Source organism: Mus caroli, unplaced genomic scaffold (genome assembly GCF_978045245.1).
Source record: "Mus caroli unplaced genomic scaffold, Mus_caroli_1 scaffold_18, whole genome shotgun sequence".
NCBI classification, from domain to species: Eukaryota; Metazoa; Chordata; class Mammalia; order Rodentia; family Muridae; genus Mus; species Mus caroli.
In genome coordinates, this window is record NW_028227273.1 from 19,465,789 (window position 1) to 19,482,666 (window position 16,878).

Sequence of the window (16,878 nt, forward strand, 5' to 3'; positions counted from 1 at the left end):
TGGAAGGAGCTGAGAACAGTTAGATAAATAAGAAGACACAGTCAAGAGAGAGAAAGGTCTTTTCTGGTAAATTCTTCTCTTGGGGCCAAACCAGGAAGCAAGGAGTGTCAATTGTTCATCAATCGACGTTCAAGCTCAATTGATTCTCTTTCGCCAAGATCTATTTTACTTGGATGTGATCTGATTTCTGGACAATAATAGAATATTAAGAAAGAAAAAGGATTGGGCTGGAGAGATGGTTTAGATGTTAAGAGGAGTGACTGTTCTTCCAGAGGTCCTGAGTTCAATTTCCAGCAACCACATGGTGGCTCATAACCATCTGTAATTGGATCTGATGCCCTCTTCTAGTGTGTCTGAAGACAACTACAGTTTATTCATATGCATAAAATAAATAAATATTTAAAAAAATAAAAAATAAAATAAATAAAATTTAAAAAGAAATTACAAAGAAAGAAAAAAGGTGTTTTATAGAGCTCTCTGATTATTCTCATTCAGTTACTTACCTCAACCAACTTCCTTATGTGTTTGTTGATGATTGTGGGGTCTGACTTTGGTACCACTTCTGAAGCCCACTCCAGAGGTACCACAGGCTTATTAGGTGTCGTTGGGGAGGTTGGCTGCTAAAAGAACAAATACACAGTTTTAAATATTAACTGGACCTTGATCCACCAAGAGAGAAAATTTACTATATGAACAGCAGTAAAGACTTAAGTGGCTTTTGTGTTGTTGTTGTTGTTGTTGTTTTACTTGAGATAGAGGCTCACTATGTCTCCCCAGTAGGTGTGAAACAACGTAGACCAGGACGGTCTTGAACTTGAACAAATTCTCTTGCCTCTGCCCCATGAGGCCATACCCAGCTTTGCATTGTTGTTTATAAACCGACATCTTTTGTTAATAGAATCTGAACAGTAACTGAAACCATGTTTCGCTTTAGTCTGGGCTTTTTTGAGACAAAGTCCCTTGCTCTGTGTCTCTGGAGCATATAATTCCATTGTCTTAGCCTCAGAGTGTGAGTCTTCTAGCTGTGTGTCAACACACATTTCTAACGATATACTTTAATGGTGCACGTTGTTTAGTAGTAGCTTACATTCTATTCTAGATATGTATAAAAGTGTGTGCACCTGGACCACACAAATAGCCCATTCAAATTCTCTAACTATAGAAATCACTAAATCATTCCTAAAGGTTTACCTGATAATGCACCACGGACTTTTATACACACACACACACACACACACACACACACACACACACACATAATTACAGTTATCAAGTTATTGGCTTTGGTGGCATATACCTGAAGTTCTAGCATGTAGAAGACTGAGGAAAACCAGGAGTTTGAGGCCAGCCTGGGTTTTATACCAAGACCCTGTCTCAAAACTAAAAGTTATCTAATTTTATCTATTTTTCAAATTGTTTTCATGACAAATCTGCATTGAATGTATACAAAAACTAGTAGCCAACATGTGGCCAAGTTTCTATCCTTTCTCTCCATCCCTTTGTTTAATGTGCTAATCACTGCAGACTATTCTGTGAATACTTGATTCTCTCTGTCTCCTCTGGAGCTACTGATTTCTTTCTCCACAGGCTTTTCCAGTAGAGCTGTCTACATGGGGAATATGGCAGCAATAGTGCATACTGCACACAGGAGATACAATCCAATCTCGACCCAGCTAAGGCCGCTGTGTGGTTTATGTGTTTTCCTCTCAGGGACTCTCGTGTGGTGGCAGAGTTTTCACTGGTCTACACAGGCGAACCTGTTCTAGGAGGCTCTTTATTTAATATGAACTAGGGATACATTTCTTTCAAGAGAAACTGAGGAGGAGCCGTAACACATTTTAATGTCAAGTAAAGTTGTGGTGGGTGTTACTGGTGGGTTACTAGCAAGACCAACAACTTTACACAATCTAGATAGAGCCATGCACACACAGCTTACACCCTTCTCTTCACACATTGCATGTATATGTGAACTCTCGAGGTCAACTTTAGGTGTCGTCTTCAATCACTCTCAGTCACATAATTTTTGAGACAGATTAAAAATTTGTTGAACTAATTTCCTGGGGAATGAGGATGTTTTTGTCCTGCTCCTGCTGATGTTTTTCTTCAGTTGGTTTGTTTCTTTTATTTTGATTTGTGCATACGAGTATTTGGACCTGCATGCATGAATGTGCCCCCTTGTGTGGAGATCAAAAGAAGGCATCAAAACCTCTAGAACTGCAGTTACAGGTGGTTGTGAGCCACCACGTGGGTGCTGGGAACTGAACCTGGTCCTCTACAAGATCAGCAAATGCTCTTAACCACGGAACCATGTCTAGACCCTGTTTGTTTGTTTGTTTGTTTGCTTATAACAAAGCCCAGAAGTGTATAAGGGATCTGGACAGAAACCCTACCCAAGACAGCATCTTAAACAGTGAGATACTGTTATTTGTTTGCTCTGTTTTATTCTCTCTCTCTCTCTCTCTCTCTCTCTCTCTCTCTCTCTCTCTCTCTCTCTCATCCTTTGTATAGATGAACTCTTGGATACAAAAGATAAAAGATTAATAATAAAACAGCATGAGAGTGCAATTCTTTCTCCTCCTTAACAGATGATGTGAAGAAATAATCCCTTTGGGGATAAGTTGGCCCATTGGTTAAATGGGAAGAAAACAGATCTTCAAGGTTCTTCGGTCTTTAGAAGACAAAACACCATCAAAATGGTCAATGACGATAAATGACAAACAGAGGAGTTTAGCACCGAGACAAAACCAATACGTACCGATTTGGAATTTCTAGGTTCCAACACCAGTGACAGTTTGTAAATATCATCCTCTGTGTGGTAGAGGTCCAGAGAGAGCTATGAAAAAAACAGAAGACACGGCTGATGAGGTTGGACTTCATTTCTTTATGTACTTTAATGGAACATTTTCAAACATTAGAAGTCTCATGCCTTGTAATCTGGATGGATGTAAAGGAGTAGAAAGATGCAAAGGCATGCAGAGATGAGAAATAAAGGTTTGAAAAGAACAAGTTTATCCTGGTGAGGCCATGAGCATCAGGAAACAACGCCATGAACTCTGCTCCCTTGCAGTGTTGGCTGGACCTCTTTTATATCCTCAAGAGGGTGGGTTGGGGGAGGATTCTAGATTTTTATAGCCTGGATACTGGACAGGTGCATAGTACAAGACCTGATTAAAGATCTGTGGAAATAAAGACTAAACTAGTCCAGATCCTATTGTTTTCAGAACATTGTGCAAAGACTTGGTGATAACAAAGTGCAGAGAGTAGCCTTTTGCCCTCAAAAGTCTGGCAGTTAACTCGAAGAAACAGAATTCAAGCAAACAACCACAAAACAAGTTGGGTTCACATCCATGCCTGTTAAGTATGAAGTGAGACACCCCTCTCCAAATGTTACAGGAATTATTATGGGAAAGAAGAGAGTGAAAGCAAAGGGTGGATGGAGCCACCATTCAAACCTAAATTTGACACTGGTGAACTCTGGAGCCCCGAACAAGGTATATGTGCTCTAGCACTCAAATTCTCCATCTGTAAAGTGTGAATAAACTATACAAGTCTCCAACGAACTAGACTTCAATGAGGACCAAATGAAAGAATACATTCAAACTACTTCACAAGGATCCAGCAGACCAGACTGTTCTGTGAATTGCTATATGATGTTATCGGTGTATCTGTATTTATTACTATTATCACTACACACGGGGAACCCTAGAGAATGATCAGGAAAGACTCCGGAGGTAGTGTGAATGGGAAGGAATGAAAGGGAGAGAAGGCTGACTTCGTTACCTGAACTTCTTTCCTAAGAAGAGTAAAGTTGGCATTGCTATAAAATGGTCCCCAAATCTAGGAAGACCCCAAACCTAGGTCTTGAAAAACCTGCTTGCTAAGAATGGACTCTGTGGGGGGCTGGCGAGATGGCTCAGTGGGTAAGAGCACTGACTTGCTCTTCCGAAGGTCATGAGTTCAAGTCCCAGCAACCACATGGTGGCTCACAACCATCCATAATGAGATCTGATGCCTTCTGCTGGTGCGTCTGAAGTCAGCAACACTGTACTGTACATTGTATATAATAAATAAATCTTTAAAAAAAAAAAGAATGGACTCTGTGTTTTTAACCTTTCTCTAAAGAGTAGTCACACATGTCACAGACAAAGGCCTCTAGGAACCAGTTATTCAAAAGAGTGAAAGAGGATGAACAAAAAGGATATTTGATGGACACACTGGGACCTGTGATGGTTAATATCCACTCTTTAGGACCTAAAATCACCAGAGAGAAGTCTCTGGGTAGTGAGTGGGCAGGACATCTGTCCTTTTTGCCTCAGTTGCAGTCTGAGGTCTTGCATGGAGCAGTTTCCATAAATAGTGAGAGAATGCTAAATGCAGTCCTCCTTTCAAATTCCTTGTTCTCAGCCCCTGCTTTGATTGGCAAGCAGGTTCCCTTCCTCCTGACTTGCCTCTTAGGCCTGTGATGTCCAAGTCCCAAGATGACTGGTACCAGCATTCTCAAATGAAGTAACAGCAACTCCAAGACGTTCAGCCAGAAATGCCCACAAACCTTTACGAAATCCATGAGAATTTCCTGCAAGTATCCTTGTTGGGTATTTTCCCAAAGACTGACGCATAATTTGGTCTTCTCCAAATGTCTTCTTTCTACTTATCAATACTGTAATCCTGAGCAAACGATTAAGCTTCTTGACTTCTTACTGATCAGTAATAGCTTTCCACCCATGACCTTGGTGAAGATTTAAGTGAGCTAATGCATATTCATTTCATTGGCTTTGCTTAGAAGCTCATAGATGCAGGCTTGGCACATAGGCAATGTAGCAGCCACATGTAATGGTGCTTATCTGTGAACAGAAAACTGTCCCCAGGGCCACTGATACCATGTCTGCCCTGACCCCTCAACCCTGTTTCCTCTCTCAGATCTTGGTGGAGACCTAAGAATTTTTCTCTGCCGACCTTCCAATTTTAAATAATATAACTAAATTTGTCTAACATATTTTGCCCCCATGGTTTTGGGCAATTTTCTGATCCATTATCTGTCACATTTACCCTTCAATCCTGTCAGCACAGGTGGCTCTAGAGTTAGATTTTATATTAAGATTTGCTTATTATAAAATAAAACACATTTGATCATATTTGCACTCATCAGTTTAGCAAATCGTCCTCTCCTTTTTTCTCTTCCTCCTCCTCCTTCCTCCTTCTTCTCTCTCTTCTCTTCATTTTCTTTTCTTTTTTAAACAAGTCTGTAAAAACATAGGGGCTTTCCAGCTATTTGCATGTGCTCAAAATGATAAATGTAACTGATGGGGCTAAAAATACCATGAAAAGACTTTGTCTGTTTCATATATCATGAAACCGAGGCATTAGCCTTGAGAACTCCTCATTTTATGAACTGGGGTCTCAAGGTGAGATGCTGTCTCCAGATCCACCCTGAAAGGGGGAAGAGTCTAAATCTCTACAGAGTGATGCTGTGCTTCCCGCTCTCCACCTAACCCATGCTGTTCGAAGGGACAAAGGACACAGTGGAGAGAAGGACAAGGTCTTTTCCTCATAAATTGTATTCTCTAAATAAATAATGGAAAGAGTTGGAGAAAATATTATTTAATTTTGCACTGACACAAAATAAATGATACGTTATTAATACGCCCATAGCAGAGAGCAGATGTGCACCCAACATCAACCATCACTATTTATTTCCATCTTAAAAGGCCTTCAGAGTTCCATATGTTAAAAGTTTGTTCAGTACTATTGTGATGTCGTGGGGGCATTAAGAGGTGAAGCCCAGTGAGAAGTCTTTAAATCATGAGAGCATGCCTCCAAGGGGACTGTGGAAGCTCAGCCATGTCCTCTTCCCTTTCCACTCCCCAGCCATGAGATGAGTGATCTTGTTTTGCCACGTGCTGCCCCACTGATACGCAGCCTTACCACTGGACCAACGCAACGAAGCCAACTGTTAACAGGCAGAGCCAAAATAAGCCTTTTCTTTCAGTAAATTGATTTATACTGGGTATTTGTTATAGTGACAAATGATGACTAATTTCTTACCCAAGGGAGAGAGTTCCCCAACTTTGTATCTTAGAAGTTGGTTATTTTTAAACTTTGGGGACATTTATAAATCTTCCATCTTTTATTTTTGAGAAAGGAAGGGACAGAGGTGGTATGACATTTTTCTGTTCCCCCACCCCAACCCCCAGGATTTATTACAGGGCCTATATGAGCATTTACCAGGGAGATGGATGGGGAAGGTGCCATGAGAGCTAGTGATCATGGAAAGTTCCAGCATTGGCAGACAGCCTGATGCACAGACTAGGTGTTTAATGATTGTTCATTAACTTGAGTTTTCTCACTCTCTATTTTTTAACGTGCTAAAGCATATATGGGTCACTAACGAACACAGCCTGGAGAAAAAGGAACTCCTCCCTTAAATGCTGTGCTTGTGGACACACTCTTGTGCCTCAGACAGCTGCAGTCCCGTAGTTCTTAATTCAAACACGCATGTGCTTCATAGAGTGGACACGAGACTCTAGTGGACACATAAGCTTCCTCAGGGCTCATGGTGAGGACATTGCCTTCCACATGGCATCAGAAAAAACGTAATGTGTCTTTGCGTGTAATGAACATTCTTCTTGATTGTGGGGAGAGAAGGATGATCTTAGATGTACGAAGAAACTGGCTTAGGTGTCGTGACCGCTCTGCAGGTCTGTGCTGTCCAGGGGAGTCGGTGGGCCATGGCCGATGCCACAAAACTATTTCCTTATTTTCATGGCTGTGCCATTCTGAATTTCTAGAGTTGTAGAAGTGCAGAGCTCATGAATGACCACAGAAGCATGAAGAAAAAGCTACAGTTAAGACGGATTAGCACAGGTTCAAGGCAGAGGTCAAGACTTCTCACTTAGGATTTTTTGCTATCACTCTGAGCTATGCAGACTTAAATATGATGCTAAATAGCTTCTACATTGTCCCTCTGTGCTCTTAAAAAAAAGAGGTGGGCATACTCTGGCATTATTTTTTTTTTTTTCATTTGCTTTTCCTAACCAAAAAGAATTACTTCTTAGCTTTTATTTTTTTAAATTCAGATTTCCATTTATACCATTGAACTTTCATTAAAAATTTTTTTTTCAGAACTTTTCTAAACATCTTCTTGATAATGTAGCTTGGTGCATTTAGGTTTTGTGTTTGTTTGTTTGTTTGTTTGTTTAGGGACTGAGCCAGGGTCTTGGGCATGCTGGCAAGTATTCTACCATGGAGAGACCTTCCCCTTGCTTGATGCACTTAAAACTGACTTAATTTCCCTGCTTTATCATTGTCTTTTAGGTGTTGGAGACATTGCCCAAATGTAGGCACCTGCGTTATAAAGTTATACTCATAACAATAACTGTTAAAAGCACAGTCTGGAGGCAGACAGTTGAAACTGAGGACCACACTGGCTCTTCTCTTCAGACATTATCTGTCTGTTCCGTGGTTTGTAGTCTGATTGTGGTTAGAAACCTGGGCACTGATTCATGGAAACATATTTACATGTCAAATGACTAATCAATGCAGGTGCTTGAGTTATTGTGAGGTGGTTCCCCACTGGAGAACATCTTTGTGTTCATTGTTGAATCCCACAAACCCAAGACGTCTGTGTGTTGACCACTTCAACTTCACACTAAAAGTACAGTTGATATTACCATTCTACTTAGGGGTGTGTCCTTTAGTTATAGTTATTGGGTGAAGTCTGGGAGCCAGGCTCCTATTCCAATGCAGCAGTCCTAGGTAATTTAGGCTGCCAGAGCTTAAGAAGAGTCGTTGCTTTCATTTTCTATGGACATCAAAAGAAAACATCAGCTCATCGATGGCAGCCGAGTTTCAGCTATTGAGCTGTTATGAAGCCAAAGGGGGAAGTTGTACCTTTGCTTGTTTAAGCAAGGATAAGAGAATTTGCTTATGTTCCTTCCTCCTCAAAAAGCAAGTTACAATGGAAGATGTTATCTTTTATACACCTGCTGTGTCTAGACACTAGACCTGAAGACCACCCAAACAATCTGTTACAAGTGCCTAAATAAATAAATAGAGTGGCAGTGACAAAAGGATGTCAGACTTTTTGTCTGACACTCACCACTCCCTAAGCACAGCATTCACTCTGACTCCTGAGGTCTTAATTGTACCAGGTACTGTGGAAGGTGCTGGGCATGTGCTAACTAAAGCACATGAACAGAAAAAAATAGTCTAATGCAGAGCAATGCCTCCTGCAGTTAAGGCAAATGTAAAACCCAGGATAAAGCACAACAGAGTCATTCCTGCTTTGGAAGAGAACAAAGAACACCCTGGAAAGACTCTTTAAAAAGCAGCACATGGTGACCCACGGCTACAATCCTAGCACTTGGGAGATTGAGGTCAAGGGGCCACAAGTTCAAGACTAGCCTGAGCTAAACAAGACCCAGTCTAAAACAAACAACAACAAAATGAAAACAAGAGAAAAGTAAACAAAAACAAAAAAGCAAGAAGTCAGCAAGACGACTCAGCAGAAAAAGGAACTCCTTCCACAAACACACCAACCTGTTTTAGCCTGGAATCTGTATACAGGTAGGAAGAGAAAACAAACTCATGAAGTTGTCCTTTGACCTGCACATGATTGCTGTGCTACGCTCAAGTCTCTCTCTCCCTGCCCCTCCTCCTTCTTTTTCTCCCTCCCCCTCCTTCTCTCTCTCTCCCTCTTCTTCCCCCTACCATGCACACACATAAATATAATATGAAATAAAAAGTTTTAAATTAAGAATAAAGACGGAGGCTAGCCTGGTCTACAGAGTGAGTTCCAGGACAGCCAGGGCTACACAGAGAAACCCTGTCTCGAAAACCCAAAAAAAATAAATAAATAAATAAAAAATAAATAAAGACGGAGTCTTTGAATTGTCAATCAAAATAGAAGCAGAGGACTTGAGGACATAAGGAAAGAGCCGATTAGTTGGCCAAGTATGATGAAGGAGAGTAATGGGCTAAAGTGTCTCTTAGGGAAGAGGTTCATGTAGGCAGAGTCTAGGCTTCTCCCAAAGAAGGAAAATGTATTTGCCAAGAGGCTACAGTCTCAAGTCATGCTCCTTGTGGATGTAAGTTTCTGATTCCTCATCCTTTGAGAGCCTCATCCTAGTCCTAGGCTCCTTAGGCCTAGGCTCCATGGACTGACCTCAAATTATTCTCCCTCTAATGTGAATTGTTACAACATATCTTTCTATGACACTGGAAATTAAGATACAAAGTGCAAATAGCATACTATTGACCCCTGGGACTCACGGTGAGTAGGTTGATCAAATCCATGTTAGGTTCCAAGTGGTGAGAGGCATTCTGCAGGGAGACCAGTTCACTCAGGGTAACAGAAAGCTGGTGCATTTTCACAACGTTCACTTTGTTCTCCTCCATCCAGTCTGGGAAAATGACATGGACTGCTATCAAGTCTTTCAAGTGCACGCCAAGGATGGGGATTTTGAAGCCATCACAGTCAGCAAAGGCCTTGCGGTAATTGCAATAATTGCCATTGGAGGAGACCAACTCTGTCATTTCGTTCCAGTTCTGGGAAGAGATGGAAAAGTAGAATTTTCAAGCAGCAACTTTCTCCCCTGTCCACTCCCAGATTCTGGGATATGTGGTTTGGAATTCCTCAGCTATGGGGTGGAGTATTAGCTGTACCAATGTGGATGCAGGAAACTATCAACCAAGAGGAAAAAAAAAATCGGAAAACTGCACTGGGCCTGGCTCTCACTGGAACAGCCTGCTCCACTTTGCAACAACACAGAACTATCTTATATTTCTGCGCACCTATGAGCTGCTAAATGGCAGCACATATGCCTAGGATTCTGAGAGTCATGAGAAATTACAGCTCACAAAGGCAAGCACGTAGGACCGTCATGGTTCCAAGAAAGTTACCTTGCCAGTGTCACTTGAAGGTTAATCTGGGACAGTGCAAGGTAGGGAAAGCTGAACTGAGCTGGACATTTAGAATTCCCACTAACTAAAAGGGTGAGTGTGTGAGTGTGTGTTGTATTACTTTATGTATATGAGTGCTCTGTCTTCAAGTGAGTGTGTGCAGCACATGCCTGCCTGGCTTAGTGCCTGGGGATATTAGAGGAGGCTGTTAGAGCCTTGGTTCTTGAGCTACAGACAGTTGAGAGCCACCATTCAGTTACTAGGAATCAAATCTACATCCTCTGGTAGATCAACAGCTGAGCCATTTCTCCATCCCTCAAATACATAATTTACAGAGATATAGTACAACCCCTAAGCTCTTTTTTTTCTGTACAGCTTAAGTTTTCTTTTTGCCTTTTATTTGAAATGTAGTATAAAACGTAAGAAAAAAATAAAACCCATAGTGAGTCCCATTATACTTGAGGTGAGGGTAGAGCCTGAGGCCAAATAGTGGTACTTATCTGGCTTATTCACTTGTGTTTATACAGATATTCTTGGTTGGTTAGTGAACAACAGCTAGACAACAGCTAGACTTTCTAATAAACTGTCCCCATCACCTTCCCTTTCCAATAGCATCTCATATGACTCATGAGCTGTTTCTTCCTCCAGCACCTAGGATGGACTCTGCAGTAAGCTTAAGTGAATTCCACCTGTTTTGTTTAAAAACAGTTTAGGAACTGAGAGGGTGAAGCCAATCAGTATACTATGTTTCTTAGACAGCTGCTATTGGTCCAGGATGGTCGTCATGTGACTTGAGATGGCCAAAAACATATGGGAAGAGGGTCCCTAATTAATGAGGGCAGAGAGAAGTCGTTCAAGGAGGGTAGTTTTTGTCCTGTTGCGCCCCAAAGCCAAATCAGGAGGGAAGGCAGGCTAATAACAGCAAGAAGTCAAACAAACAAAAACAAAAATTGAACAAGAAAAGCTACAAACCCCTGATATTGAGAAAGCTAAGCAACCGAGCCAGGCTCTGGTATGGTCACTCCTGGAGACTGCCTGCCACTGGACTGCCACGGTTCTCAGACAATACACTACTTTATTATTTAACCAATCGAGTTTTTTTTTTTAAACATCTTTAAGGTTAAAGCAGTACACACCCTACTCCCACAACTGCCAAGTGTTAGTTTAAGGGAAAAGGTTCCTTTCTGCTCAGTAAGTAAAATGATTATTTGATTTGGTCTACAAGTTAATATAGTAGAGGAAATCTACTATATTACTAATACCAGTGAACTGTATTTTAAAGGCACATGCTTGTTTGTGGCAACTCAGTTATGAGTCTGAATATTTCTATATAAGACCTCCCACTCTCTCTTCCTTTGCATCTCCCATGTGCCACAATGTTGCAACTATGGTAGGCATCCGTGAATTCATTTCAGAAGCTTTGGATATTTATTCTACTCATCCGGTATCTTCCACATTTATTGGAGTGCTGATCATATAGCAAGCACCGCATAACTATTTGGTAACATTTATAATATTGTCATCTTTGGCTAGGGCTTATTTATTTATTTATTTATTTATTTATTTATTTATTGGGGGGTGGGGCAGGTGCATGGCTCGGCATGGATATACCAATCAGAGGATAACTGTGGGGAATAAGTTCTTTTCTTCCACAATGTGGGTTCCAGGGATCAAACCAAGGTCACCAGATTGATGACAAGCATCCTCACCTACTGAGCCATCTCACCAGCCTGGCCAGAACATTCTTACAGTAACACCTATCACCAGCAGCAATCTGGTTTGATGGGTAGGCTTGGACAATGGGGCTATTCCCTTTCTATTTTGTACCCAATATATAACTTGACATTGGTTTAAGATAAAAAAAAATACTACCCTCCTATATAATATATGCCAGGATCAGAGCATATCTCAGCAATCTATAATGCTGACTTAGAATTTAGATAAAAATCCACGGTACCTTTGTAACTTCGGAAGAGAGGTGAGAATGGGTGTCTTTGAGTCGGGAAATGGAGCTGTGACTAAGGCCACCAACCACTGCCATCAAGGTGTTAAAATTTTTTAGTTGAAGGAGTTTCTACAAAAACAAACAGACAAACAAAAACACCATTAACACTAACACATGGTAAGAATTTTTAAAAATTATTTTGGATTTTCCAAGTTGCAGGTGAATATGAGAACAATTTTAATAACAAGAATTTAGGGAGAAAACATACATCAGTTTAAGATGAAATGAAAGTTGAATTCTCTGAAAATACAATACCAGTCATTTCATATTAACATAATTAAATGTTTCTAAGCATTGCCTTTTATAAGTAACCTGCTATGTGAAAAGAATATAGTTTGTTTATTAGATATCTGTGAACAGTTTAATAGTCCAGTGCTGTTTTATTGCTAACAAACACCAATTTCCTCAATGACTTTTCTCAGGACAATTAATGAATATACAGAATCCCCAAACCCAGATCTGATTATGATGAAGGCAAACCTGGGCTACATTGATGAACTTTGTGATGACTTCTGCCCTTTGCTGAGCACTTGGTTTGCTAAGAACCATCAACTGGACCCACTTAGAGATTCCATTAAATAAAGCAATAGATCTCTCCAATGTTGGGTTATTCTCCAGACAGCCATGGATGACATAGCTCTGATAATCTGTGAACTGGGAAAAGAAGAATAAGAGATTCTGAACTATAATGGAGTTTTCACAAAATCAGATGTTACACAGTTGGATAAGAGCCATGAGCTAGCCTTTCATAGCACTGTGGTGATTTCTTCCATTTTGCATTTATAAAGGTTTCTTTCAAGTTCTATGCTTCTGTACCTCTAATGGACTATCTTACTACATTTTAAAATTCAGATACAAACACACAAATCATAGAGCTTTAGAGGATGGGTAAGAAGGGGAGAAACTCAAAGTTATATTGCAGAGCATTCCAAGCTTACTGAATCCTAAGAGCCATGTAGGCCATTATCCTGGGAAAACTAATAGATCAGACAGGATCAGTATTTCCCACAAATGAATTAAGGTTCTACCAGTGACGCCAAAGAACAAGCACATTTAAGATACAATGGCACACACTAAAGAACAGGAAATGGATGGAATATAATACTCTCAATAGACAATGAGCTTCTAGTCTTTTAAGGGGAAAGGAAGATAGGGGGAAAAAGTAAGGGTGATGAAAGAAAGAGAGAGAGAGAGAGAGAGAGAGAGAGAGAGAGAGAGAGAGAGAGAGAAATCTACATTCTAGTCAAATCATCTTGCTTCCCAGCAACGGTGTGATTTACGTCAGGGTCTTTAAGAAGGGATGGTTTCACCTAAGCTCACAAGATACATCAACATAACTGGCTGATGGAGACACTAGAAAGAAGTAGATCATGATAAAGGGCGGCTTGAAGAGACTGTGGCTGAGGAAGGAAGGCGAGCAGAAGGGAAAAGGAACATAGAAAGGGAATGAGGGTCCATCAGGATGCATAGGGAACAAAGTCTAAGTCAGGATGTCTTTCTCTGGGAAAGAGACCATCTAGTGTTGAGATCTCCTCAAAGCCTACAACTCTGAATTCTCAACCTATTTTCATAGTTAGGCATTGTATAGATACCAACGTAAGTTAACTCATGCCTAACCCTCACTGCCATAAATAAAAGGCCCAGCCAAACTGTTCACTTGGAGGAGGCCTCTCGAACTAAATAAACCTCGAATGGTTAAGTCTCTGCTGGATTTTTAGAAAAATCACGCTTTAATTCTATGAAAGGAGACATTGAACATAGCTGCAGAAATAGAGCTCCTAGGCCACAAACTAAAGACAGGATAATATTTATATTTGGTTAAAAAGGATTGTTCTGGTGAATTGAGGGCACATTTCCAACACAGCCCAGTGGCAGACGCTGCCAGCACTTGGGAGTATGAACACACAGCTCTTGGGAAAGTTGGCACGTTGCTTGTTACCCTTGGAAGAATAACCACCAAGTTCCTTACTGAGATCCTTCTAAAAGATTTATGCTCCAGAAAAGTGAGGTGCTCAGCCAATTCAATGGGCTCCAGATGGTCAAATAAGAGACAGGCCTTTCCCCTTTTCGATACTTTTTTCCTCTGTGTGACTCTCCTCATCCAGTCATAGGAAGGACTGTGAAAAGAAGAACAAGTCTGGTCAGCTTGCTGAAAACTCATGTCACTCAGAGGAAGATATTAACCTACTGACTAACTCTTGGCCTACTGCCAGGAGCTTGTGTGAAATACATGCCCTGTCTTCCATATTTGAAGAGAAAACCACCCACCCTTTGCCAACAGTTTTGTCTAGGCACAATAGGTTTGCCCTGATCCATTCTGAATCTCTTACTTGGTACTCCTTGTGACCAAACAAGATCTGAACTATAAAGAAGATATCGGGGATAGGCCTATAAATTCAGAAGTTTGTTGGCATATAGATGGTGATAAAAGGTGCTTGGAAACAACCATGATTTTGTTTATCACACCTGAGGATCGTATGGATTATCTGAAAAATTCATTATGAAGACAAAGGCCTACCACATCTCACTTGCAGAAACACTGATTTACTAGAACTGAATCTGAGTGACAGGAATTGTAAACAAGCCTCCCTGGTGAATCCTGGGTCATTCATTATCAGTCTTGAAGAAACAGTCTAGGCAAAGAGAACGCCTAAGACAGAAAATATGTATATTTGAGATACATCCATAATCCTAGCACTTAGAAATCCAAGACAGGAAAAAATCATCAGAAGTTCAAGGACAGCTTAGGCTACATAATAAATTTCAGACCAGCTTGGGATAGAATATACAATTGTAATATGGACAATCACACCTAGAGTCAAAACACTTCTGGCAGAGTTAGCTGGTCTGTATTAAGTGAGTCTAATTAGTATTAATTAAGTCCCTAATGGAATAACCAGTCCGTGAGACAACTTTGGTCAACATTTAGGGAGCCTCAGGCGAGCCTCTGAAGCCCTGGGGTAGAGAGGTTTTCAGACTTGGAGAAGAGAATGAATCACAAGGGAATGTCATTAAGGTATAGATTCCAATCCAGAAGGCTCAGGCTTCTGAAGCCAAGACTATTTTCTCATGGGCTCCTAGGAGAAACCAGTGACATGATCTGAGTAGCAAGAGCATAGGAGACATTGACTACATTCAGATTAAAGAGGTAATTATTCAGCATCTACTTTGTGCCAAATGCTTTCTTGTATACTTTTAAAACATAGAATAGTCCCACAAAGGTACTGTGCCATTTTACAAACAAACTGCAGCTTGGAGAGATACATGGTATTTGATATAGCTGTGTTCATTGTAGCCAGGCTCTCTCCAAAGAAGGAACTTCCTTCTAGAACAGTTGAGATTCCAGTCAAGCAGGGTCATTACTACCCTTTTCCCCAAAGCAATGGACCCACAAAGACCAAAAGCCTCATTCCACTCTTACATGCTAGATATGTCCATGAGGCTGATGTGTTTTTCATGTCCTAGTTGACTAGCTACTTCCCGGAACTCCTCAGTCATGCGAATCAAACCAAGATCCAAATTAAACTCTGCAGGAAATTTCAGAATCCAGTACCTGAAAGGTAAAAAAAGGACTTTTGACAGCTGGAAGCTTTCGTTTGGACCACACTTGGAGACTATTTTAAAAACTGAGTATAACACTGACTCCAGTACCATAGTTCCAAGTTGACAGCTCCCATCCCCAGCAATCCCATCATGTATCTTTCTGTTCCTTCATGAAGCAAGATCCTGCAAACCCTAAGTTCTTCCTGACTTACTGCCGAACATAGCTGAGGGGAATCCCCTCCCAATTTGTGGCAATGTATATGGTGAAGGAGTAGAGAACATGGAATCTACCAGATCTATGAATTGGTTTTACTCCCGAAGGCATTACTTGATCTCTAGCCCGTAAGGTAAATTTTACACTGCTCACCAAGAACAGAGAAGAACTAACAGTTACAAAGACAGGGAGAAGTATCACTGCTTAGGAAAAACAATATTTGTTGATAATTCTAGAACCCAAAGCAATGAGAAATTACATCTAAACATGTATTTACCTCATGAAATAGCAGATCTTCAGTCGGAACTCATCACAGCTTTCTCCACTGGCATTCCGATACGTAGGGCAGTTAAGAAAATGTTTACAGGTCTTCTCTTTGCATGTGCCTAGCCTACACTGCTCCAATAACTTACATGAATCCCAGGCAACATTTGAGCTACAGGCTGAGGACCGAGACTGCAAAAGTGCCTCAAACTCTGAAACTTTTGGAGAACCAACAATATTCCTGAACTAATGTGATTCTATAGTCAAAGATGCATTCATTCAAAACAATGTATTTTTAGACTTGGGTGACATTTTTATTGACATCTTATGGTATAAGTACAGCTATTATGAAATTTGCTAAAAATCCAAGATATGAAATATTTGGGTTTTGAAATTGTGGATGATGTGAATGCAATCTGGAGATGGTCAAATGGGCACGGAAGTGGGCTGTGAGCATGTCCACACTGAGTAGTCAAACTATGAGTGTTAATGCTCTGGGATATATTTTTCGTCCAGTGGAGAAGTCACTTACAAGTTAGCTGTACCTTCCTGAGTACTTGACAATCAGCAGTCACAAACTGTGGTTACAAGCACACTGGAAAGTATACACAATTCAAAACTTATAGTACCCAAAAGCACCATTGTAGCTAAAAAGGAGTTTTTGTATTGGGTTTGTATATAACAAGTACTTTAATCTCATTGCTATTTTATTTATTTATTTATTTATTTATTTATTTATTTATTTATTTATTTATTTATTTTGGTTTTTCGAGACAGGGTTTCTCTGTGTAGCCCTGGCTGTCCTGGCACTCACTTTGTAGACCAGGCTGGCCTCGAACTCAGAAATCCGCCTGCCTCTGCCTCCCGAGTGCTGGGATTAAAGGCGTGCGCCACCACGCCCGGCTCATTGCTATTTTAAAATGTCAAGTTCAAGTATGTTAATGTTAATGTTGCA

The 16,878-nt window shown here is 40.6% G+C and overlaps 1 protein-coding gene across 1 annotated transcript in view; it reads right to left on the minus strand.

Annotated features, from left to right (window-relative positions):
- The window catches only part of Rasgrp3 (RAS guanyl releasing protein 3), a 94,628-nt gene that overhangs the window by 17,204 nt on the left and 60,546 nt on the right, over positions 1-16,878 (minus strand). Inside the window, exons 4-11 of the mRNA XM_021186414.3 lie at positions 15,937-15,999; positions 15,324-15,455; positions 13,872-14,019; positions 12,383-12,556; positions 11,855-11,971; positions 9,268-9,543; positions 2,756-2,833; positions 504-620 (exon numbers count right to left, since the gene is read on the minus strand). Coding sequence (XP_021042073.1) covers positions 504-620; positions 2,756-2,833; positions 9,268-9,543; positions 11,855-11,971; positions 12,383-12,556; positions 13,872-14,019; positions 15,324-15,455; positions 15,937-15,999 — 1,105 coding nt within the window. The remainder of the gene's footprint in view (positions 1-503; positions 621-2,755; positions 2,834-9,267; positions 9,544-11,854; positions 11,972-12,382; positions 12,557-13,871; positions 14,020-15,323; positions 15,456-15,936; positions 16,000-16,878) is intronic.